Consider the following 23,532-nt stretch of genomic DNA (forward strand, 5'->3'; position numbering starts at 1 on the left):
ATGTTTCCCTTTGAACTTCACCAATATGTTCTTGTACAAATGATAAGTGCAAATTCCACGAGAAGCCAACGGATACACTTCACCAATTGCTTTCCCTATTGACTTATGTCTGTCCGAGATGATCGCAAGATTCCTCTCGTCTGGAATAGCAACTTTGAGTTGCGTAAAAAACCAACGCCAAGAATCATCATTTTCAGTGTCAACAACTGCGAAAGCTATTGGGAAAATTTGGAAATTTCCATCCTGAGCTAGGGCTGTTAGAAGCGTCCCTTTGTAACTACCGTGGAGAAACGTACCATCCACAACAACAACTTTCCGCATGTAAGCAAACCCAGCAACACTCGCACCAAAAGCAATGAAGACATACTTGAATCTGTCACACTCGTCAATTTGAAGACGCGTTATTGTACCCGGATTTGCCCGTCTTATCGTGTATAGGTAGGAAGGCAATTCTCCAAAACTTCCCTCAGGAGTTCCCATATCGATCTGTCTTGCAAACCTTAGCGTCTTGTATGACTTCCAATAATCCATCTGTTGGCACCAATATAAAAATAAGTCAGCTGTAACTATATATAAGTCAAATGAAAACTCAGCCGTATCGTAATGAGAACTCAGCCGTAAATATATATAAGTCAGCCAACACATAAATGAAAACTCAGCCGTATCGTAATGAGAACTCAGCCGTAAATAAATAAACTCAGCCGTATCGTAACAAAAACTCAGCCGTGACTGAAATATAAATCAGCCGTGACATTGCAATTACCTTTATGCCAAAATGCTTACTGATGATTATTCCAACACTTTTAGGTTTAACTAACGGACCAATGTCACCAAGAAAGTCCCTGTAAAGAGGTCCCAAAACATCAGGTGTAGCTTGTTTGGATCGATTTGATCTCTCCGTCACAGAACATGTGTGTACCGAATCGTATATACGAACAACAAAACCAGGCTGATCTCCTTCTTGAGATGCACGAACTCTCCAAAGACATCCTTCAACCCAGCACTTAATATTCACTATAGTCGTATTTGATTTTGGTACTGAAAAATCAAATCCATCGCTCACTGCAAGAAGTTTTACTCGTTTCTCCAACTCGTCTTTGTTCGCGTATCATTGTCCTACGACGAGGTTTAGCTTAGCCATCTCCACCGTTAAAGACTCCGAGTTCCCAATCGATCCTACTTTGCCAAAGTAATGACCTCTGTTTTGAGTAGCAGCCGGTAAATCTTCATCTTTCTCCTCACGCTCGCCGTATATAGTAAAGTTATCATCGTCAGATGACGCACCATCGGAGTCGTCGAATACGTCAAATCGGGTTGAAAACTCGTCATCTTCTTCTTCATCCTCTGATTCGTACTCTGCTTCATCTTCTTTGGCTTCATCGTCTACATTTTCACTATAATCATAACAGAAACCATCAAATCCTCTTGCGTCTTCATATGTATATTCTACTTCTGAAGCCGAACTGCGTGGCCGTTTCGTCCTTGAATTCAATCCGTCCTTCAACTTCGCGAACTCAACACAAAGTCGTGGCTGATCAATTGTCAACAAGCTTAGATAATTCTGCAATTGTCGATCGTTTGAGACATAAACTGGAGGAGTATCATGCGACATATGTTTCATATGTTTGTACGAGAGCATGTAGCTCATCGTCACCTTGTGGCTGAGTTGATGCAGTCCGTAGTCATCAAGAACCAATTTCACTAGCTTCTCGTGCGTTGTTTCCGCATCTATTTGCACAATTCTACAACCTCTATCGTCAGTGTTAAATACATATTTTTGTTTCTTTACCCAGTTACCAGACACAACAATCACTGGAACTGGATGATCCATCAACGAAAATGAAGAACAGAAGTGAAAATGCAGAAAAGAAGTGAAGAACAGAATTGAAAATGAAGAACATAAGTGAAAATGCAGAAAAGAAGTGAAGAACAGAATTGAAAATGAAGAACAGAAGTGAAAATGAAAAACAGAAGTGAAGTGATTCCCAGAAAATGAAGAACAGAGTGTAAGAAAAACACGAGCTAATGCGGGACCTTTCGTATTTCCCTCGTTTATGCTGACGTGGAATTGTGAATTTGAAGTCGTAAGTCAGCCACCAAACAACTTTGTAACTCAGCCAACGATAAATCAGCCATCAAAACAAATTAAGTCAGCCACAACATGAAAAATATTTAAGTAATTACTAAAATGTTTTTTAAGATGCCAAATTCAGCCGTAACGTCAATAAGTCAGCCGTAACGTAAAATAAGTCAGCCGTAACTGGAGGCTATATTAGCAATAAATCTTTTGTCTATAAGTCAGCCGTAACATTGAGTTTTCCGTTAACTCAGCCAGTTACGACTGAGTTATGTCTCTGAAACATAAGTCAGCCGTAACGACATTTGATAACTCAGCCGTTGTCGATAACTCAGCCACCCGGAGAAAGTTAAGTCAGCCGTGTCGATAACATAAATCAGCCAAACTTCTGATAACTCAACCATCGGACTATAACTCAGCCGTAACGGCGGCTGAGTTATTAGCCAATTTCTCATAACTCAACCAGATTTTTATAAGTCAGTCGTAACTGTTGGCTGAGTTATGATCCTAAGTCAACCGTTGACCCGAAACTCAGCCGTTGTCCCATAACTCAGCCATAACGTGATATAACTCAGCCGTAACGTACGTTATGGCTGAGTTATTGGTGGCACGCGCCTTTTTGTCTGACGTGGCAGTGGCATTTTCCGTAATTAGTTTTTTCCGGTAACGTGAAAAAAGGGCACGCTGGTAATTAAAAAACATTTAAGGATAAAAAAAAGTTTTGGATGGTTTGCGTCAATACACCTAACATGTGGTCCATCTAAGTAATTCTTTCTATCCTAAACTCAAAATCAATCTACGCCTTTAAATAAACCACGTCACACAACCACGACCGTTCGATACAAACGCGGCAACTTGTCTACAAATAAAATGACGATTTTGTCCTTATTCGTTATCCTCTTTATCCATTTTATCTTTTCTTTCTTCTCCCGGTAACATTCTCAGGTCAAAGTTGCTTCTCGCTACGGCCGCGATGTCGACGGTTTCGATTCATCGGAACGAGCTGCTTCGAATCACACACGGTCGATCTCGAATATTCCGGCAGAGATTTCGTAGAACTATCCCTCTTTGGAAATTAACGATTAATTCGAGATCTTCTGATACGTCTAAGAAGGAAGAGCTTTCTGTGAAGATTTCGAATTCGCCTATGAAGATTCCTCCTCAAGTTGAACAAATCAGACCTGAAGGTTTGAGATTCGATCGTTTGCAACCTTCTGAGTTAGAGTTTGGTCAGGAAGATAGATTCGAATTTGGTAAATTCGTAGCTAGAGAAGCGATGCTTGATGAAGAGTATTGGGTAAGGTTTGCTTAGATTCTTAGCCTCAGAGTTAATTTTGGTTTATGGTTTCTTCTAATTAGATTGATTTTGTGTTAGACTGCAGCTTGGCTTCGTGCAGAGAGTCATTGGGAAGATCGTTCCAGTGAAAGGTTAGCATAAGAATCTGATTTAGAGTAATCTTGGAAGTTGTAAAGTAAACAAAGAATAGGTTTAAGGAATGATCTTGGATGATGGATGAGATTGAATGATGTTGTGGGAAGTATTGAATAGTTTAGGAGTAGCTTAGATATGAGTGGAGATGAGGATTGGTATGCCTGATTAATGTTGTTCTTTTGTAAACACAGATATGTTGATAACTACAAAAGGAAATTTGCAGAACAGGTAGAAGCTTATACTCAGTTTTTAGCTCTTTCCTTAATTGGAGGAAACTTTCTTTCAAAGGATGATATCGAAAACCGTTTCAGGAGTTCAATGCCATAAAACGAAGATGTAAAGGGATGCAAGGGCAAAAATGTTCCTGTATTGTTGCGGTATGTGAATATATATTGTTTGAATGTATAGTGAAAAAAAAGTATAAGTGAATGGAATGTTTGAGACTTGGTGTTTATGAGCTTTTTGATGTTGTTGTTGTGGTATGCATCAGGTAAAGAAGGAAGAGAAGCATATTAAACGTTCAGTAATCAAAAGTGTAGTTGGGACGCTTGATTTGAGCTTTCGGTTTTTCTTGCATGGAGAGACCTTTCCTGGGGTATAATTTTTTTAGTTGTGGATTTAATTTCTTGTCTTGGGTGTGTATCAAAAGGCCTTCTAATAAGTTACGTTATGTGCAGGAAAAGGTGAAGTCTCAATTATTCTGCAGCATAAACCGGGAAGGATCAATTAGGTATGGTTATATTGCTAATCTATGTGTTGCGAAATCAGCTCGCCGCCAGGGCATTGCTTGCAACATGTTACGTTTCGCTGTCGAATCAGCCAGATTGAGTGGTAAATAATAATGAACGGAAAAGAGAAAGGCCGTCCATTGTACTAATTGTATGCTAAGCCGTTAAATAAGTTGAACATTTGTTGATAAGGATCTTAAAACAATGTGTGTATTGCATTTGGTTGCAGGAGTTGAACAAGTATATGTTCATGTACATAAAAACAATTCAGTTGCTCAGGAGTTATACCAGAAGACCGGTTTCGAGGTAAAAAATCTCACATTCATTACTCTAAAATTTGATAAATGATTATCCTAACCTGACGTATATGTTGTGTGTTTTGAAACAGATCGTCGAAACAGGTAAATCTGAATCATTAGATGATACATACTTGCTCCAGTACACAAGATAACACACAAGAAACGATCTTGGTTCTCTCTGCCTTTACTCGATTGTTTTTGTTTTGGAGAATCGGAGAGAAGAATCAAGACACATAAGATTGATTGTTAATGCATTTGTTTGTTGTGTAAAAGTATAGTGAAATGTGTCTCTTAAGCTGTTATGTAAACTTGTAAAAGTATAGTCTATTGTCTTAAGTTTCATGTAACAATTGCATTCATTCAATATATGAATTTGAAGTATCAAAACATTATAACATAAACTAGTTCAAATTCAAAAACAGAAGTAAAATTAAGATTTTTGATCTTGCGGATTTAATAAATACTAGATTAAAAAGTCAAAGAAAAAACACATGTTTGGACAATTAGTAAAATCGTCTCTGCTCTTCTCCAAAATCAAACAAAGCAGAGAGAAGTATTAAGTACAAAGCAGAGGGAGATGTTGAGGTTTGTTTCAGCTATCAGCAAGGTTCTTTGTAAGGTGGCCTAAGAAGGGAACCATCTTCAAACCTAAGATCTTGACTGTAGGGTTTGAATGACCATTAACGAATACATCCGTCACCTGCAAAAGCGAGAAGATAAGTTTCTTCGAAAAGGAGAAGATGGGCTCTCTTGGGTTTTCAATTTTTTTACCTGAGTGCATCCAAAGACCTTCAACACTTTCAGAGATGAACAGTTATCGACAATGTAGCCTAGTAAATCGTCTGACATATCTCGGCACCAGGATACATCCAAGATCTGCAGCTTTGTTGAATGTTTGGCAATTGCTACGGCTGTGTTGTGGCCAACCTGGAAATTAAAAACAAATGTATTAGTGTATGACTTTAAGCATGGCTCTGTGGATAGGTGGCATAATGGAAAGGAGATCCATTTACCTTCTTAACATTGTTTAGTGATAGCTCATTCAGACAACCGCCTGCGGTTTCTATAAATGCAGCTACAGCTTCATCACTATAAAGAGACATAAGAAGGATCTATTAACATTGACATTCAACGCAGCCATGACACAGTTAACAAGAACACGACTGTATGTGTAGATTTGAATCTAGAATACAGATAGTGTCTCCAACATCAACATTGTGGCAGAGTCATTTAACGAACTAACACCATAAGTTTTTCACAAAACGAAAAAAAATAGAAACGTGGATCAAGTTTTTATATATAACAGGCTGTGTGACCATATCAAATGGCAACCTTGTACGGTTGTATCAATATAGCATAAACATTTGAATGAAATAGTAACCTTCCAGTAAGCATGAATACAGATGAGTATAGAGACTTGCCTGAAGGTGTTGCGACAAAAAATCAATTTCTCCAGAGCTTGACAGCCATTTGCAAGGTAACCCAGAGAAGAATCCGTCAGTTTACATATGTTAGCCAGGTCAAGCACGCTTAAATTGGGGCAATTTTCAGAGATGACTTTAATAGAAGAATCAGTTAATCTCCTGCACGAAATTTCCAAAACCAAATAAGGAAAAAGTGACCGAATCAAAGGGGTGAACAAGGAAATTCAAGATGCATACCCAGAGTTGGTCAAAATTAGCTGCTTCAGGGTTTGTCCTCTAGCAGTAACAAACTCCTTCAAGAACTGACCCTTGACTGAAGGAAGATCTGCAAGGGACAATATTTCCAACTTCTCAAACTTTTTCAGTGCTGAGAGAATACGCTTCACATCAATGCTTTGGCACTCATTGATATACAGTTCTCTTAAAACTGACCCCAATGAATCAGATAACATATCAATGCTAGATGATGTTAGAAGGGAGCATTGGTTGAGATTAATAGATGTAATTGCAGGAGCAGAAGAAACGAGTGTCTTTAGCCCCGCATCAGAGAGCCGGCATGCACCACTTAAAGATAAAGACGATAGCATCGGCAACTGTTTTGGTGACCTAGCTAAGGTTGAGTGTAATACATAATCTGGCATACAACGTCCACATTGGTCGAGTTGAAGAACCTGTTTCAAAAAGGGCGAATGTGGACTTTAGTTACAACGTACATCTTAAGGTCATCTTACACACGAAGAACTTTATCTTAAGTATGACAGGATAACATGATTCACTCCTTTCAGTGTCATTATTTTCCAGGAATGGTCAGAGAAACTCACATACAGTTCACTATCCAATATAAGTCAATTAACTACAAGAATAAAATGGTACTGAAAATGTTGTCTTGACCAAAACAACAAATAAATATTCACCTAAATGCAATATCTGATGTTGTATTAAATAAAAACTGAAACTGTAAGAGTAAGTTACCATCAAATTGCTGGTGTCACAGTTCTTAAAGCATTCAGTAAATTGCTCCTCAGTCAGCCATGAACAATCTGGAACACAAATTTCTGTTGGAGATCCACGGACAAGAAGATCAAGAAAGTGTACATCCATTCTCCTCGAATCACAAAGCAATTGACAAAGTTTAACCCTTAGTGCGTCTGGAACATAGTCAAGCGAAGTGATGGCATCCGCATTCTTGACAAGAATTTGCAAGGATAGTTCTTGCAGAGATGGAGCCTTCCGAGGTGCAACACTAAAGTTTATCCTAGGAACCCAAATAGTTAATGAAGATTTTTCTTTGTTGGAGACACCAATACCAAAATACGAAGTCGAGTTTTCTTCCCGGTCCTTAATGATTTTCATGGCAGTAGAGAAAGGGCCAGGCCAATCTTCGACCTGTTGTTCACCCTCTCTATCTGACAAGTCCTCTTCTTCCTCCATTCGAGCATCATAATAAGCAAATCTGGAAGCATTTCTCCTGGCAATGTCACGAAAGTGCCGAGATCTCCCGCCATTCCCAATTTGATTACCATTCTGATTCTGCGTTTGCTCTGCATTAACTGTCATCGCAGACGATTCTGGTACAGAGGCATCCGGGGTCGGGGGATTCCCATCGTTAATCAAGTTCTCCATTTCCATTTCTTCTTCACAAATCTCAATCGTGATAGGAGAAGCAACATTCTCCACCTGAATACCCTTTCCCTTCTCCTCCCGAGTATATATTCTTCTACTACCCATAGAGCTACTTGGAATCACCGGCACATCATTGAATCCAGAGGAATCATCCAATACACCCTTTCCTTTGTCCTTTCTCTCATTTTCTTCAACCACAACTTCGACAGAACTCTCCGCTAACACGCCATTACCACTACTACATTCCATCACTGTCTCTCCCTTCTCCTCATTAACCATTCTTCTCGACTGTGAATCAAGTTTGATATCTACATTAACCACTCCACAAATCCCACTACTCCCTAATTCCTTTCTCACAACATCATCTCCAACCAAATCAACACTAACCCTCTTGCGTTTACTCCCACTATCTAAACTCAATCCACTACCAAAATCAAATTTCCTAGACTCAATTTCAATTCCACGATCAACAGACCTCTTAGCAACTCTCTTCCCAGACCTTAAACTCAAAAACTTATCATCCACATTCTCACCACAAACACTAACCGCTTCATCGGTAAAACATTCATCGCCGTTGCTCAGACGAAGACTACGCCTCCGGTTAGTGTGAGCGGTGGTTTCGCCATCGCCATCGCCAACAGGACCTGATTCGGAAGCGATCTCATCCGGCGAACGGTGAACATCGGGCTCTTGTGTACGACAAGGAGTTAAGGGATCGATATCTGATTGCTTAGGGAGTGGCTTGGCTGAGACCGATGATGAGATTTCGCGAGATCGAAGAATCGTCATTGAAATCAGAATCTTAAGAGGAGAAGAGAGAAAAGGGTTTATGAGAGAGTTTGGGTGTGGTGGAGGAAGAAGAAGAAGAAGATGAACCGGCGGTTTAGGATAATTTAGGGTTTATTGGCGATTTTCGCGCCAACCGATGCAATGTGTGTTTTTTCCTCTTCTCTCTCTGCTCAACGCTCAATGAACCATTTCTTTCTTTTATATGACTTTCCTATTTCTTTCAAGTCAAATTTTAGAAAATTTACTTTACATAATGATTTAAGTCAAAATATCATTTAATTATTGAAACTATATGTTAATTATTTGATTAAATATTTCTGGTTTTACTTTATTTATTTATTAAAGGCTGATTAAACAATTTTGTTTGGAGTTTATCCTTTCAAAAAAATAATACTTTTTGGTATTTCGATTTATACTCCCGTGTTAAAATATAGTATGCGTATAAAAATTCTTCATATACGTGCGAAGTCTAAATCTCTTACCTATTTCCATATATGTTGGACTAATATATGCAATATTAAATGGGTATCACAGTTATGAGATTATGAAAGAACCATACATTTTGGGTAAATGTTCGAGTTTTTGATAAATACCCAAATTTCAGGTAAATACCCGGATTTTTGAGGTAAATAATCGGAGTTTTGGGTATAAATTCGGGTATTCAAGTAAATAATTTCCGTATTCGGATCCTAAATTATTTATATACATTTATATTTTGGGAACTTTTGAGTTTGGATTTGGATCGGATTTGGTTTTGGATTTTCGGGTAGAGCAGTTTAGGACCCAATAGAGTAAATCTAAAATTTTGGGTTCAATTCCGGATCTAATTTTTTGGATTGGTTCCGGTTTTGATTTTTGGTTCCTGTTATTTTCCTAGGCCTAAGATGAACACAAGAGTATATAACTTGAATATATTGTATATAAACACAGATGCATCGAATAACTTGTTGGCAATTATCAGATGTATTGGAAATTAGGAAAAATTAGATAGGGAAAATAAAGAAATTAAAGAAAGAAAAAATTATTATTGAAATTATTGGTAAAGGAAACAAACCACCTGGTGCTCTGGCTAAACGTTTATTTACCTATTGAAAGAAATTTTATTTAATATATTCATTAGTTCCTTTTCTAATCTCTAATGAGCTATATTGTGACTTTTTTACGTATCTATAATATAGCTCTTGTTTAGTGTTAAAAAAGAAAAAAAATAGATAAAGATGCGTTTGTATATAAAATTATTATAAAATCAAAAATAGTAATAGTTAGATTATATGTTTTTTGTTAGATTACCTAAAATTATTGGAAAATCAGATAATAGTAACGGTTAGATTATAATTATATATTTTTTTTGTTAGATTGTATAAGACATTGGGAAATCCGATAACAATAACGGTTCGTTTTTAATTTTGTAAAACGAAATCAATAGAATCTTAAATAGATTGATTTGTTTGGGGAAGAAAAACAAACAAAAATTTTTAATCTCTCTAATTTTTTTAACTTGTTCTCTCTCATCTTCGTCTTCTTCATCGTCATATTCAATTGAAATTACTCTACAGTTGTGAATTCTCTCACAACTCAAACCACCTCCATCATTATAATTGATGAGAGGCTCTAAAAACACAGAAAACATGAAAGTTTAATTATAAATTTATTTTGTATTTTTTAATCAACTAAAATACTAAAATTGTGACATGTGTCCTTTATGTGGATAGATACGTTGTTAAAAGTAGGCCTGGGCGTTCGGATATCGGATCGGGTTCGGTTCGGATTTTTCGGTTTTCGGATTTTTTGGATATTGATTCTAACATCCATTCGGATATTTATAAAATTCGGTTCGGTTTCGGTTTGAATATTTCGGATTTCGGTTCGGTTTGGATATAATTGTGATAATTAAATTTTAACCAAAATTTATTGGATTCGGTTTTATTCGGATATTTTTAAATCCAATTATACTCAAATAATCCATACTATCCAAGTATATAAAAAAATAGAAATGAGGCAAATGACAAGTTCAAAGAACCAACTAACATAATACCATACCAATATATAAAATCGAAGCATAAAACTGTGTCGATGCATAAAATCTTTAAATAAACCAAACTAAACCATAAATTCCTAATGAAAAAGTAGCAAAATTCAGTGACATCCTAAATCAATTAAAAATAATTTTTAATCCGATATGCGGCAAACGTATATATCCTAAAGATATTAAAGTATATATTGTATATATCCTAGATATATTAAAGTATATATTATAAGTTCGGTTATATATGGATATCTATTGGATATCGGTTCGGATCGGGTTTAATCCGATATCCAAAAATAATGAAAGCTAACAACCGATCGGTTATTTTTCCAATATCGGTTCGGTTTTAATCCAATTTTTTCGGTTCGGTTCGGTTCGGTTCGGGTTTTCGGATTCGGATTTTATGCCTAGGCCTAGTTAAAAGCTTCATATTTGGATACTCATTTTCTCTCTCTTTAACTTTTTATTTTTTTATTAATTTTTTGTTGGAATCCCTCGTTTTACAGACTCTATTGGAGATGCTCTCATCTCACAATCCCAAAAAAGCTTCTTTCTCTCTCGCTCTTCTTCCTTTTCTTCTGATAGAGTGTAACGGACTTGAGTCTTAGAAGGGATGGAAATGAGATAAGAATTGATAGGAGCAATAGAGAGATAAGCGGCGAAGAGTAAGGAAATAGATCTTAATTCATTGATTGAGTAACCCTAAAATGGATCACTCTGCAAATAGTACTATTCTCATAGAAACTACACACACTTTGTCTCAAACAAACTAAAATGACAAGCAATTCTTATTCAAACGTCAAAGCCTCTGGTTGCTCTAGAGTCTAGTGCCTTCTTCCTCTGGCCCGTAATCAGCCACTTTGAGCCATTGTTCTCTTTTGCTGCGCTTGAGTACGAGTCATTTTCTTCACAAAGGCCAGATGTATAACTAACTTATCATCTTTTCCATAGTTTCATAAAAAAAAAAATCCCCATAGAAGCATGTAGACAGTGGAAGAAAATCGGTTGATATCGTCAGTTGGATGCATACCCGAAAACGATGGGGATAGTTAGTACTCTTCTTTTAGAAGACATTCCAGTAAACAATGTCTCAAACAGTGAGAAGGGATCAACGACGTTCAACCACTTGTTTTACTGCCGATTTTACCGCCGCTAGTCTGAGGTCCACGACAAAGGAAGAAAATGCTTCTATGTTGTCACTACTTTGGAGGTAGAGGGATATGCTAGACAAATGATGATTGTCATTATTATCACGATGACATGTCACCGGGTTTTTCCGACCATCGTTGCCCGACTCCGATTCAAAGGATCTCCCAATCGCTGGCAAGGTAAAAGATTATTTGTTGTTTTGGGTCTCTCTCTCTAGATATATATATATATATATATCTATCTCTTAAAACTAAAGTTGCAAAGGAGAAATCACATTTTATGAGCACCTCCGTTAAGCGATTCATGTGGGTATATATAAAAACAAAAATTTAACACAAAAACTTAATACTATAAGCAAAAAACTATAATCTAAAAACCACTTAAAAACTTGCAAACATCATGGCCTAAGGCCATGAATGTTTTGTAGTTTTTAAATGGGTTTTAGCTTTTGGTTTTTGGTTTTTGGCTTTTGGTTTTGGTTTTTTAGTTTTTGATTTTTGCTGTAGATTTTATTGTTAGAAAGCTGAAAAAAATAGTTTTTAGTTTTTACGAATGAACTAAGCAAATCTCACAAAATCTGGTTTCCCTAAATTTAAGGAAATCTACTTTTATAAAAATCGTGAATGGTAATTTTTCTGGTTTTTTAGAATCAAAAACCAAAAACCAAACAAAAAACTGCAGTTTTTACCAATTTGTTAACAAAATCCAAAATCTAATTTAAATAGTTTTTAAGATTTCTTTTACGTGACTTTTTACTTTCATTTTTTTTCTTTATTTATTGTAAAATCCCAAAACTAAAAAAATTAAAATCTAAAACTTAAATTCTATAATATATAATCTAAAACCCACTTAAAATCTCCTAAACATTCATAGCCTTAGTGGTTTTTGGATGATGGTTTTTGGTTTTTGGATTCTAGATTTTGATTAGCAAAATCTTCTAAAATCTGGATTTCCTAATTTTCAGGAAATCTATAGTTTTAAGAATCATGAATGGCTAACAAAATAGATTTTGCAGAATCAAAAGCCAAAAACTGATATAAAATCAGATGCCATTCAAGGCCATAATCTTGTAAAATTAAAATCAATATATTGTGCTTTTAAAAATAGGGAGAAAATTAAAATTTTATTTTATTTCTATTTATTAAGTAATATATTCTGATTGGTTAAAAAAGGTGACCTTAGGAGTGAACCAAAGATTTTTTTAAAATAAAATACAAACTAAAATAGAATGTGAATATATTTTTTGACCCCAAGAGGTGAAACAAATAATTTTTTAAAAATATAAAGCAAATTAAAATAGAAAGTGAATACAAAGGTTGACCCCAAGAATCGAGATATCATTCTAATTAATTTGTTACTAAATTACAATAGTCAATGATTCCTGTTAAGTTAAGTATGATTTATGATTTTAATCTAATACATCCTATTAAATTATGCAAGGAGATTATTTAAAAATTCTTATATATATATATAGTTCTCGGGTGGGGAAAACGGGGAAAATCAACCCAAACTATTTCCCGAAAGTATTTTCATACCCAAACTCGCGTACTCTGAATTTTATAACCCAAACCAGATTTCAATTCAAATAACCAACATGAACTGTATCAAATTTTGTCGATTTCAACCTCGACGTTAACAGTATCCCTGCCCATCTTGAAGATTTGGACAATTAAGCTTAAGCTTAAGCTTAATTTCTCTTGGTTTTTACAGAAGCTTAAGCTTGATTGTCCAAATCTTCACGATGGACAGTGATACTGTTAACGTCGAGGTTGAAATCGACAAAATTTGATGTGGTTCAGGTTGGTTATTTGAATTGAAAGCTGGTTTGGGTTATAAAATTTAGGAGTACGTGAGTTTGGGTATGAAGATACCTTCGGGAAATAGTTTAGGTTGATTTTTCCCGTTTTCCCTTCTCGGGTGAGCTGATTTAAAAAAAAACTAAAGAAAAGAAAGTTATTTGAAATTTATGAATATTTTTCTTGTGTCAATCATTGTAATTGCTTTGAGTGTTGGATCGACCAACTCTAGTACATTGTTTCCAAAAAACAAAGTATATATCATAGACAATCTCAGCAGGTATGATGATGTTCTCAAGGTTCATTGTACTTCTAATAAACAAGATCTTGGTGTTCAGTTACTACGTTATCGTTTAGATGATTTTCATTTTGAGTTTGGGGACAGCTTTTTCGGTGGGACAGTATTTGTCTGCACACTATCGCATGGGGTTGGTTTCAAAACTTTTGTTACCTTTACTGCTTATGAAGGAGGAAGTTATTTTGGCATAAGATTCGATGCCCTAGAGGTATGAGAGGCTAGAGATGATGGGATCTATCTCACAAATGACAATCACCATGGAAAGTTAATGTATACTTGGTAATATCTTAGTCTCCAAGCAATATTGTTATGTTTTACTTACTGGATATTTAGATGAAGTGCATAGCCTTTCTATCAATCCATTAATGTATTACGTTCATTTTGGAGATTGATAGAATTTCATATATTGTTGTAATGATAAGATGGTTTTATTTGTAAGTTCTTTGATGTCTCATTAAGAACCTCGTCAGAGCATCATTATGGGCATAATTGCCAAGATGCATATTAGGGGATGTATATTATATAAATAATGTAATAGTTCATATCTTAACGTATTTGGAATTCAGAGCAAAATATATATTTCATTGTATAATCTTAAAAGGTGTTGGGCTTCTGATTCAACAAATGGGCAATGAAAAAGTGAAAAAACTGTCTCATTAAAAACATTGTCAAGAAAACCCATTGGGACAAAACTTGACAAGGGAGAAAGAGTACAACTATGACATTTTCCCATTGTTGAATCAATTAGCTTGAATAAAAAATAAAATAGTTTGACAAGCTTTTCCTCCATACTTGATGTTTTGTTCGTGTTGGTTTCGAATTCGATTGAGTAATCATTTAACAGCTTGGTTAAGCATTTTATTTCTTGAGCGAGTAATTGGATTAATTGGTGTGACCAGAGCATCCTCGGCTAAAAGTTTATCGCTCACTATGAGCTGCTTCTCTTCAGCTACGAGCTCAGCTTCTTCATATTCCAACTTTGGTTCATGCTCTATTTTCTTAGTACTATCCAGGATCATATCATCCCTTTCCTCTTGAAAAGGATTTGACATCAAATATGTTTCCTCTGCAATAAACGGTACTAGGTCAGAAATATTGAAGCTAGAACTCACATAATACTTACCTAGCAAGTCGAATTATTAGGCATTGTTATTAGCATGTTTGACTATCTTGAATGGACCATCGATTCTAGGCGTGATTTTGGAGTTTCTTTCATTGGTAAACCACTCCTTTCTAAACTGAACCCAAACTTGGTCTCTGGCATTGAATATCAGTTCACGTCTCCCTTTGTTAGCTTGCTTAGCATAGAGCTTGGTATTTTTTTCTATGTTCTTTTTAGCATTTTTATGAATCTGTTGCACAAGCTTGATACTAGGATTTTTAAGTCCTTGGAGTTCAATCTCCCCAATGTAATGTAGTACAAAGGATTTATCGATCTAATTGGGTCTAAACAATCATAATTACAACAGAAGCTAACAAGTTAAGCAAAATAAAATTATGGTTTTCACTATCAATCTTAATAAGGTTACTAGAACATGTAACAGTAAACACTAAACATAAAGAAACTATAGAAGATAGACTAAGCATGCAAGAACTACAAAAACTTAAATGAAACAAGTAAAAAATCAGGAGGATAAAGGTCTCAAAAATGGGGTTTGGTCACTGAACCTTCTTAAATCTCAATGGGGTGCTTAACATACTCAAACAGATCTTATCCTAAAAATGAACCTTTTAAACTAATCAATCCAATATCTTGGCAGAAATTATCAAGTCTAAAGCACTTCCTAATCTCAAATCTCTTGATGAAACATAAAATAAACATGAAGGATATGCGCTAGTTTATCTTTATGCACCTCTCCAAGTCAACATTTTACTTCTCAAAAACTTATTTAAATACTTCGACAATTACTTCATTCGATACAAACCATGGATCATGAACAATGCCAAAAGAAAATAGAGTTGGTGAATTTATTTTTGGACAAGAGTTGACAAGTTTTTTATATGTCGTGGGGGTGTTTCATTCAGGAGGAAATGACTGCTGCACTTACATTTGGAGTATCAACACTGGTCAAATCCTGTATGAAAGTAAATTCACAAACTTTGTCCCTTCATTTGTGTGGAATTATGGTATGCGAAAAGGCTTAATGAATTGATTTGGCCAGCTAAGTCACTAAAGTTTACTTATCTTTTCGGTCAAAGGCTGAAAGAACTCCACAATTAAGCATGTTTATGCTGGAGTAGTCTAATGATGGGTGACCTTACGGGATGTGATTGCCGAAACTGTGTGAGTGAGACCAAAACACAGGAAAAAATCATGTGGTTATTTTAGGGTTGGTAAACAAGTCTTTAAAGCCTCGAGGACATAGCAAACCGACCGTCGGATATGGATGGGCTCACGGGCCTTGTGAGAGGACGGGAAGCCCATTAAGAGAAGTGGACCCATTGACCAAGAGTTAACATGGGACCCATTGAGAGAAGTGATGGTCGGGGCGTTACAAGTGGTATCAAAACCGAACTCAGACGAGTGTAGAATAATGGGCTCACACCGTTTGGGGGTGACAGTCTTGGTGTGCAACCAAGACATTGGGGTCTGGTAGTGGGTGAGAATTGTGGAACCCTTATTTGGGGTGAGACTTAAATGAATTAATTTGGCCACCTATGTCACCATCGTGCACTTATATTTTCAGTCAAAGGTCCTCAGATAACTCCACAATTAGTCTATTTAAATGATTCATCTAGATGATCTATTTGGATGCTAAATGCCTAAACGAACAAGAAATAAAATAACTCATCTCGATGATCCATTCAGATGGAGATGTGTTTGGTTCTCCATTTTGCTTATCCATCTAGATATATTTGATTTTTAAAATGACTAAAATACCCATAATTTAATTATTAATCTAATATATATATATATATATATATACACCTTTAAATTTACAAAGGAATATTTTGACATTTTAAATTTCTAATTTTATAGAATATAAATTTTGTTAAGAGTTACAATATTTTGCGGTTTTGCCTGGGAAACGTGATTTTGCGTTTTGGCGGAAAAATGTGTTTTTAAGGTTTTGATTGGAAAACGTAATTTTGCGTTTTTAGCGGAAAAATGTGATTTTATATTTTTGGCAGAAAACGTGTTTTTGCGGTTTTGACTAGAAAACGTAATTAAGTGTTTTTGGCGGGAAAATGTGATTTAGTGCTTTTGGTGGGAAAACGTGATTTTGCGTTTTTGGCGAAAAATGGTGATTTTGCATTTTTTGCGGAAAAGCGGAAAAATGTAATATTATGTTTTTGGCGGAAAAATGTAATATTATGTTTTTGGCGGGAAAATGTGATTTTGTGTTTTTGGCAGGAAAATGTGATTTTGCGTTTTTGCGAGAAAACGTGAATTTGCGTTTTTGGGGGAAAATGTGATTTTGCATTTTTTGGCGAGAAAACGTGACTTTGTGTTTTTGGCGGGAAAATGTGATTTTTGTGTGGTTTGGAGGAAAAACAGAATTTTTCATTTTTGGCGAGAAAACTTATTTTACGGTTTCTACAAATAAAATATAGATATTTGCAAAAATATTATTTATAATTTTGTAGAGAATAGATTATTAGAAATTAAGAGTATATTTTTCATTTGTCATTTTGGATGAATCATCTTCATCTAAACGATCCAATTAAAGTCATCCAAATGCCTTTCAATATTTTGCCTAAAATTTTAAAACTCATCTAGATGGATCATTTGGATGATTCTGGATAATGTTCATTTTTTTATTTAGACGAACAACATCCAGATGATCCATTCTGACGGACCATCTAGATGGAGAAACGAACAGGGCTTAAGCGTGTTTTTGTTGGAGTAGTTCAAGGATGGGTGACTGTCCGGGAAGTGATTGTCACAACTGTGTAAGTGAGGCCAAAACACAAGGAATATCATGTGGTGATTTGTAGGGTCGATAAACAAGTCTTTAAAGTCTCGTGGACATAGCAAGCCGACCGTCGGCTATGGATGGGCTCACGGACCTTGTGAGAGGACGTGAAGCCCATTAAAAGAGGGGACCCCAAAGACTAAGAGTAATTATGGGGCTCACTGGGAGAGCTGACGGTCGGGGCGCTACATGTTGTGTGTTGGTCTGCTGTTGAAAGTACTTGCTCACTTATTTTTAACTTGCTCCTTGAATTGTCTTTCCTCTTTTATCTCTAGTGGAAACTGAAACTTGAATGGTTGGATTTTCATGTCAAAGAGACTAGAATGGTAGCATTGTTCATGGGGAATGGCTTGCATCGAATGAAGCAATAATCGAAGTATTTGAATAAGTTTTTGAGATGGAAACTGTAGACTTGGAGAGGTGCATAAAGATGAACTAGCACAGACAATGAGACTAGCATGTCTCTATTGTAGTTTGTTTTAGGAAGTTGCAGAAAATAGAGTTTTCTAGACATTTTAAATGTTATAGTTTGTATTTTCACCACTAAATTATTAGAGGAAATAATAAAATTTCTTAGTATGTTTAAACTTCAAAGATTTCACATATTTTTTGAAATCGAATGCTGTGACATGTGACGCAAAGAAATTATGTTAACATGATTAAAATTGATGAAGACTATGTAAACTGATGAGGAAATCAAGAACGATGAACATAGTTTCAGTCTTTTGTGATTCAAGTCTACAAATCAAAACTACTGTCTGAACAATTTCTTCTATGGAATTTCCTCCATTTATTTATGTTGTCTAATATAATTTCTTAGACAAATTATCATTGAAACCATATATTAATTATTAAAATATTTTTTTTTTTTTTATTTTATTTTAAGTGTTAATTGTAGATATAATTCCTTATGCAAACTATCCTCTCGACTTACGGTTTCAAACTATCCTCAGTTTACATTCTTAAACTTATCACTCTTTGGTAAACATAACTATCTATTAACCTTTACATATAATTCAACAAACCTAACTAAAATCATCATTTTGGTTTAGTAAACCGATAACCACGTTTTATTGAAACCATGATTAGCAGTTTTGATCCAACTCCAACTTTTGCAATGTTGATTGTAAAATTTGTTAATTTATTAATTTGAAAATTTGGAGAAAACAAAAAGGAAAAAAAAAAATCTAAATTTGGAAAGTTCTATAACGTTTATTAAGTGGAGAATAATACCATTGTCATTTTACATATCAATATATCTTCTCTTTGATTATAAGACTCAAAGTCGTGAATGAGGAGCCAAGAAAGGATAATCTGTGTAGCCAACAACTGGATCTTGAGTATAAAACGTCTTTCGATTATATTTGTTCAACTTTTCATCAATCTTGAACCGCGAAACCAAATCCGGATTTGCAATAAACAGCCTTCCATATGAAACCAAATCAGCATCACCTTGTTGAATAGCTTGCATACCTAGTTCCTTGGTGAATCCTCCACTAGACATAAAGGTTCCATTGTAAGCCGTTCGCAAGCTCCTCATTAGCTTAGCTTCTTCCTCGTCACTACCTTGCCTTCCCGACTCGGTTTGTCCATAGGCGTGGTAGCGAGGCTGCGTTACATGAAGGTAAGCGAGTTTTGAGCCATTAACATCTTGTAACTTATTAAGTAAATCAACCACGGCTAACCCGAGGGATAATGGGTCAGTATCAGTTGCGTCCATGTGGTCTATTGCTGGAGATACCCTCACAGCAACTTTACTAGCTCCTATAGCTGAAACCACACCTTCCACTACTTGTTTTAAGAATCTACAACGGTTTGCAATAGAGCCTCCGTATTGGTCCGTACGGTCATTTATTCCGTTTTTCAAAAATTGATCAATGAGGTAACCATGCGCCCCGTGGATCTCAATTCCATCGAAACCAGCTCGGATCGCATTCAAAGAAGAGCGGCTATAATCCTCCACCACTAGAGGTATTTCGGAAGCTTCTAGTGCTCGGGGTTTCGGGTACTTCCCGTGTGATCCATCCGGTAAAAGAATTCGCCACCTATCCGAGATGGGTTTGTTCGTTGACGATATTGGCGAGACTCCATTAGGTTGGTACACTATATAAAGACTCAAAATGTTATTGTTTCCCAATACCTTAAAGATTAAAAGTACATGTCAATGAGAGGAGTCATATAAACCTGGATGAGAAGCACGACCAACATGCCATAGCTGACAAAAGATGAAACCTCCCTTAGCGTGAACTGCTTCCACAACTTGCTTCCATGCCTCTACTTGTTCATCTGAATAGATTCCAGGTACATGTGGGAACCTGAAAAACGTTATTTATATAAGTTTGATTCCTTAAAACAACAATACAAGTCTTGTCACTTTAAGTTATTTGAGATGCAATGAAACATTTGCTTTGTATTGTTTCATATAAATCATGATTCTTTTTTTTATTTGACTTTTCTTTGAATGTGGCTTAGATTGATCTAAACCTCTCCATTCTTATCACACCACACAAAGACACAACTATTAGTAGGTCCTGTCCTCCACATTCCTTATAGTGACAAGACAAAATAATTCAAAATGCACACGATTTCTTTTATCGTGAATAATGATTAAGTATATCCTAAAAAGGTGAAACAAGCAAAAATCATTTTTTTTAAACTTTTAACCACTAAAAATTATTAGTCACTATATTAAGTTCATGGATTTCTAATTTAAAACCATATCCTTTTAGTTTAGATGTAGAATTTCTAACAAAATAAACAACCACTAATTAACAAAATACTAATATATTTTTTCAATATAGTCAATACTAATATATTTTTTCAATATAGTCACATTTATTTTAGATGTAAAATTTCTAACCAAATAAACAAGAACCTCTAATTAACAAAAGACTAATTTATCAAAAACCTCTATTTTTACCTCGATATAACAGTAGTAAATGATTATAGTTTTTTTACCTTGTCGTCCTTCTCTATATATATTTAAATTCTAATATACTGCTAATATGATAAAAACAAAAAGAAATACAAACAAGTAAATAAATAAAACTAATATATATTTATTTAATATATTTTAATAATAATCAGACTGTTTTTTGTTTTGTTTTATAAGACAGAACCAGATTGATTTCTTACAGTACAGTTTTACTTGACGTCATCTATGTTCTTGTCTTAACAATAAGTTAAAAAGACGAAATTACCCTGCGGATCCGGGAGAGACCATAGTGCCTTCGGTAATGAGAAAGCCACCAGGAGTAGTTCGTTGAGCATAATACTCCGCCAACGCCGCGTTTGGAACACCGTTCAACGCCCTGCACCGCGTCATCGGCGCAAGAACCACTCTGAAAACGCAAACGCAATCGCCTTTTTGATGATATTACATAACAAAACACTTACAAGAACATCAAAAATCAATTGAGCTTATGAACTCACCGATGAGATAGATCGAATCTTCCCATCTTGTAAGAAGAGAAGAGTGTCTCGTGTGCCGTCGTCATGTCTCCACCGATCTGAGATCAAAAGAAAAAGATCAGATCTGATAAATCAACGGTCAATAAAAAACGTTTGATTGGTAGTTGGATATCTTGATTAGAAAAAGACAGAACACAAGTCTCTTGAGGAGTTTACCGTTTTGTGTTATTTGGAAACTGAAAAATTGTAAGTGAATGTGTTTGTGTTGTTGTGTGGACTGTGGGGAACTGATAAATTTTATACCAAAAAAAAGAGTTGTGGTTGATTTTAGTGGACCGGAGGAGGAACGTTACTTGGCATCTTCGATCAAAACCGACCATTACTTTCACGTGCTGAATTGTTTTATGATTAAGTTTTGTCCGCGTGAGATATTTTTTTTCTTTTTATTTTTTGGTTCATGAAATAAATTATTCGATTGTTGTTGATATAAAATTAACCTATTTGATCAATTGATGTGTGAAAAAATCCCAGAATATAAATTGTAAACAGAAATTTTATATTTCACTATAAGAAAATACTCGCAATAATTGTAAGGTTTCATCTGACAGCCTCGCAATATTTGTAGCAATTTGCGAGGAAAAAAATAGTAGCAAATTACTTGCAATTAACTGGTCTTGCAATTCCCTAGCATATTTTGCGAGGCTTTTATGAATGTTTTGTTCCTAGCAATTGGTTAATAGTCGAGATTATTCATTTATGATACATATCTAATATTTATTTGTTTGGTTTTATATTTATTTAATTAATTAAATCTAACAATAATGAAAATAGAAATTAGAAATTGAATTATGATAAAATATATATATAGTTGAGACAAAAAAAAATTGTAGGTTTAAGTCATTACAACCGTGGAACACCAAAAAGTAAGTCTTACACATAAGACTTCTGAGTTCATACCATAATAACAAGGGTTCATATCAAGAGTTCAAATTAATGATCATGGCAGAGCAGGTTCCGATGTGGTTATTTGCAGTGGCAGCTCCAGTCTATTTTGTCGTGTCAGATGCTGTCTTTGTCGTCTCAGCTTGGTTTCCAAATCGAAACCTTACAGCAAACTCTGGATCCTTCTCAGCTAAGTATCCAAAATAAGCTTCATAGCTGATAACCTTCTCAGAACTCTGCTGAAAAAGAGCTTCTGTTGCTGCTAGCTTTTCCTTAAGCCACCGGATCATCATCAGTTGGAGCATGTGGTGCACCAGTTGGGCTGAAGACGCTTCAGCTTGCAAAGAACCAACCCCATATATAAATGATGTTCTTCTTCTTTGGGGCAACCTGGCAACAAAGCATATAAACTGTAATTACCAACACAAAATAGAACTATCACCGGTCTCTGGATCTCTAGAATTGTACATCCTATCCATCTCGTATTGTGTATATCTCATGCTCCCCGGTGGTATACTACAAGAAAACAACTACTTAGGGACTGCATGTTGCGACTGAAAGTGGAGTCGCTAACTATTGCGACTGAATGGCCACTGTCTTGTCACTTAATAGCCACAAAAAAAGATTTAGTCGCCAAACAGTCGGTAGTTTGAAACTGATTCACATAGTCGCAATATAGTCTCAAATGGGCGACTACATTTTGCGACTGCTGTTGTAGTCGCTAAATGTAGCGACTAATTAGCTACGGATTATTGACTCTCCTTTTCATTTGGGCTTGCGAACCAAATTAATTGGCTTTGGATTTGGCCTATTGTGGCCCAACCTCGCTTTTTCTCTCGTCTAAAGGCACCCACTCAAACGAGAAAAGCTAATCGATAGAAAATAAAGATATATATTTTATTTTAAAAAATATTATTTTCAAGATGGACCAATGAGAGAGCAGAAAAAGTTACTTTTATACTCCCTCCGTTCTAAATTATAAGATTTTAAGCATATTTTCAGTTTTATAGGGTTTTCCATACTTTTATGCATCATTTATGTTTATTTTGTATGTTATGAAAATTTTTATTCTCCGGTCTTTTTTTCTAACGATTAGTTTTTCTGAATAAATATTTAATTAAATCTATTTTATTTAAAAATAATAAAACATTTATGGTTTCTTAAACATTGTCAAAAAATCTCTCTTTATTTAACTTGTTTTCTCTGTATATGACATATTTTATTTTCGTCAACTTTTGGGTGTATTTTCATCGAATTTGTAATTGTATAACTTTAAACAAATGATACTATTAGTTAGGTGTAATTTAATTTGTTGTAATTAGAAAATCTCATTACATACAACTCAATGTGTAATCAAATCTATACTATTAATTGAGAAGGACAACTTAAAGCCAAACACCCCCAATTTTAAAAATAAATTTCATGAAAATAAAACCAGTTGCCAAACAGAATTAATGACAGCAAAAAAAAAGAACAAAAAAAAAACAAAAACAATCTATATTTATGGAAATCATAATAATCTTTTACCATAAAAAGTGGACAATTAAATTCAAAACTAAATATATGTAAACAAATATATTTCGAATATACATAAACATATTTATTATTAATTTAATATTTT

General features: G+C 35.1%; 3 protein-coding genes across 4 annotated transcripts; 1 reads left to right on the top strand and 2 right to left on the bottom strand.

Annotated features, from left to right (window-relative positions):
* The first annotated feature begins 3,011 nt into the window (after window positions 1-3,011).
* LOC17890592 lies at window positions 3,012-4,917 on the top strand. 2 transcript variants are annotated; one of them, XR_002834622.1, is made up of 8 exons: window positions 3,012-3,374; window positions 3,453-3,505; window positions 3,701-3,737; window positions 3,821-3,886; window positions 4,000-4,104; window positions 4,187-4,239; window positions 4,467-4,543; window positions 4,626-4,652. XR_002834622.1 is itself a non-coding variant. In XM_023785969.1 (8 exons), the coding sequence occupies exons 1-8, from the start codon at window positions 3,051-3,053 to the stop codon at window positions 4,686-4,688; spliced, it is 879 nt and encodes a 292-aa protein (XP_023641737.1). In that variant the 5' UTR covers window positions 3,012-3,050; the 3' UTR covers window positions 4,689-4,917. The 2 variants fall into 2 exon arrangements, 1 of the variants encoding a protein (XP_023641737.1); XM_023785969.1 differs by having other exon boundaries at window positions 4,187-4,340; window positions 4,626-4,917.
* Window positions 4,918-4,957: 40 nt separating this feature from the next.
* On the bottom strand, window positions 4,958-8,502 carry LOC17891976. Its single transcript, XM_006296958.2, has 6 exons — window positions 6,933-8,502; window positions 6,198-6,631; window positions 5,958-6,119; window positions 5,550-5,625; window positions 5,308-5,463; window positions 4,958-5,236 (listed from the first exon to the last, which is right to left on the bottom strand). The coding sequence occupies exons 1-6, from the start codon at window positions 8,370-8,372 to the stop codon at window positions 5,129-5,131; spliced, it is 2,376 nt and encodes a 791-aa protein (XP_006297020.1). The 5' UTR covers window positions 8,373-8,502; the 3' UTR covers window positions 4,958-5,128.
* A 10,244-nt stretch (window positions 8,503-18,746) lies between these two features.
* LOC17893265 (12-oxophytodienoate reductase 3) lies at window positions 18,747-21,272 on the bottom strand. The gene is made up of 5 exons (XM_006297818.2): window positions 21,186-21,272; window positions 20,991-21,067; window positions 20,759-20,899; window positions 19,743-19,873; window positions 18,747-19,661 (listed from the first exon to the last, which is right to left on the bottom strand). Exons 2-5 carry the CDS (start codon window positions 21,053-21,055, stop codon window positions 18,838-18,840), a joined length of 1,161 nt encoding a protein of 386 aa, XP_006297880.1. The 5' UTR covers window positions 21,056-21,067; window positions 21,186-21,272; the 3' UTR covers window positions 18,747-18,837.
* Between the last annotated feature and the right edge of the window lie 2,260 nt (window positions 21,273-23,532).

Source organism: Capsella rubella, unplaced genomic scaffold (assembly GCF_000375325.1).
Source record: "Capsella rubella cultivar Monte Gargano unplaced genomic scaffold, Caprub1_0 scaffold_3, whole genome shotgun sequence".
Lineage (NCBI taxonomy): Eukaryota > Viridiplantae > Streptophyta > Magnoliopsida > Brassicales > Brassicaceae > Capsella > Capsella rubella.

What these genes read in the sequence shown, in the direction of transcription:
- LOC17893265 (XM_006297818.2), bottom strand. Translation starts at nt 21,055, where the DNA reads ATGACGACGGCACACGAGACACTCTTCTCTTCTTACAAGATGGGAAGA. An exon ending in AGATTCGATCTATCTCATCG is followed by an intron (nt 20,900 to 20,990) that starts GTGAGTTCATAA and finishes TTGCGTTTTCAG; the next exon opens with AGTGGTTCTTGCGCCGATGA. An exon ending in GTCTCTCCCGGATCCGCAGG is followed by an intron (nt 19,874 to 20,758) that starts GTAATTTCGTCT and finishes AACGTTTTTCAG; the next exon opens with GTTCCCACATGTACCTGGAA.
- LOC17891976 (XM_006296958.2), bottom strand. Translation starts at nt 8,372, where the DNA reads ATGACGATTCTTCGATCTCGCGAAATCTCATCATCGGTCTCAGCCAAG. An exon ending in CTAATTTTGACCAACTCTGG is followed by an intron (nt 6,120 to 6,197) that starts GTATGCATCTTG and finishes AATTTCGTGCAG; the next exon opens with GAGATTAACTGATTCTTCTA. An exon ending in TTTTGTCGCAACACCTTCAG is followed by an intron (nt 5,626 to 5,957) that starts GCAAGTCTCTAT and finishes GTCTCTTTATAG; the next exon opens with TGATGAAGCTGTAGCTGCAT.
- LOC17890592 (XM_023785969.1), top strand. Translation starts at nt 3,051, where the DNA reads ATGTCGACGGTTTCGATTCATCGGAACGAGCTGCTTCGAATCACACAC. An exon ending in TGCTTGATGAAGAGTATTGG is followed by an intron (nt 3,375 to 3,452) that starts GTAAGGTTTGCT and finishes ATTTTGTGTTAG; the next exon opens with ACTGCAGCTTGGCTTCGTGC. An exon ending in CGAATCAGCCAGATTGAGTG is followed by an intron (nt 4,341 to 4,466) that starts GTAAATAATAAT and finishes ATTTGGTTGCAG; the next exon opens with GAGTTGAACAAGTATATGTT.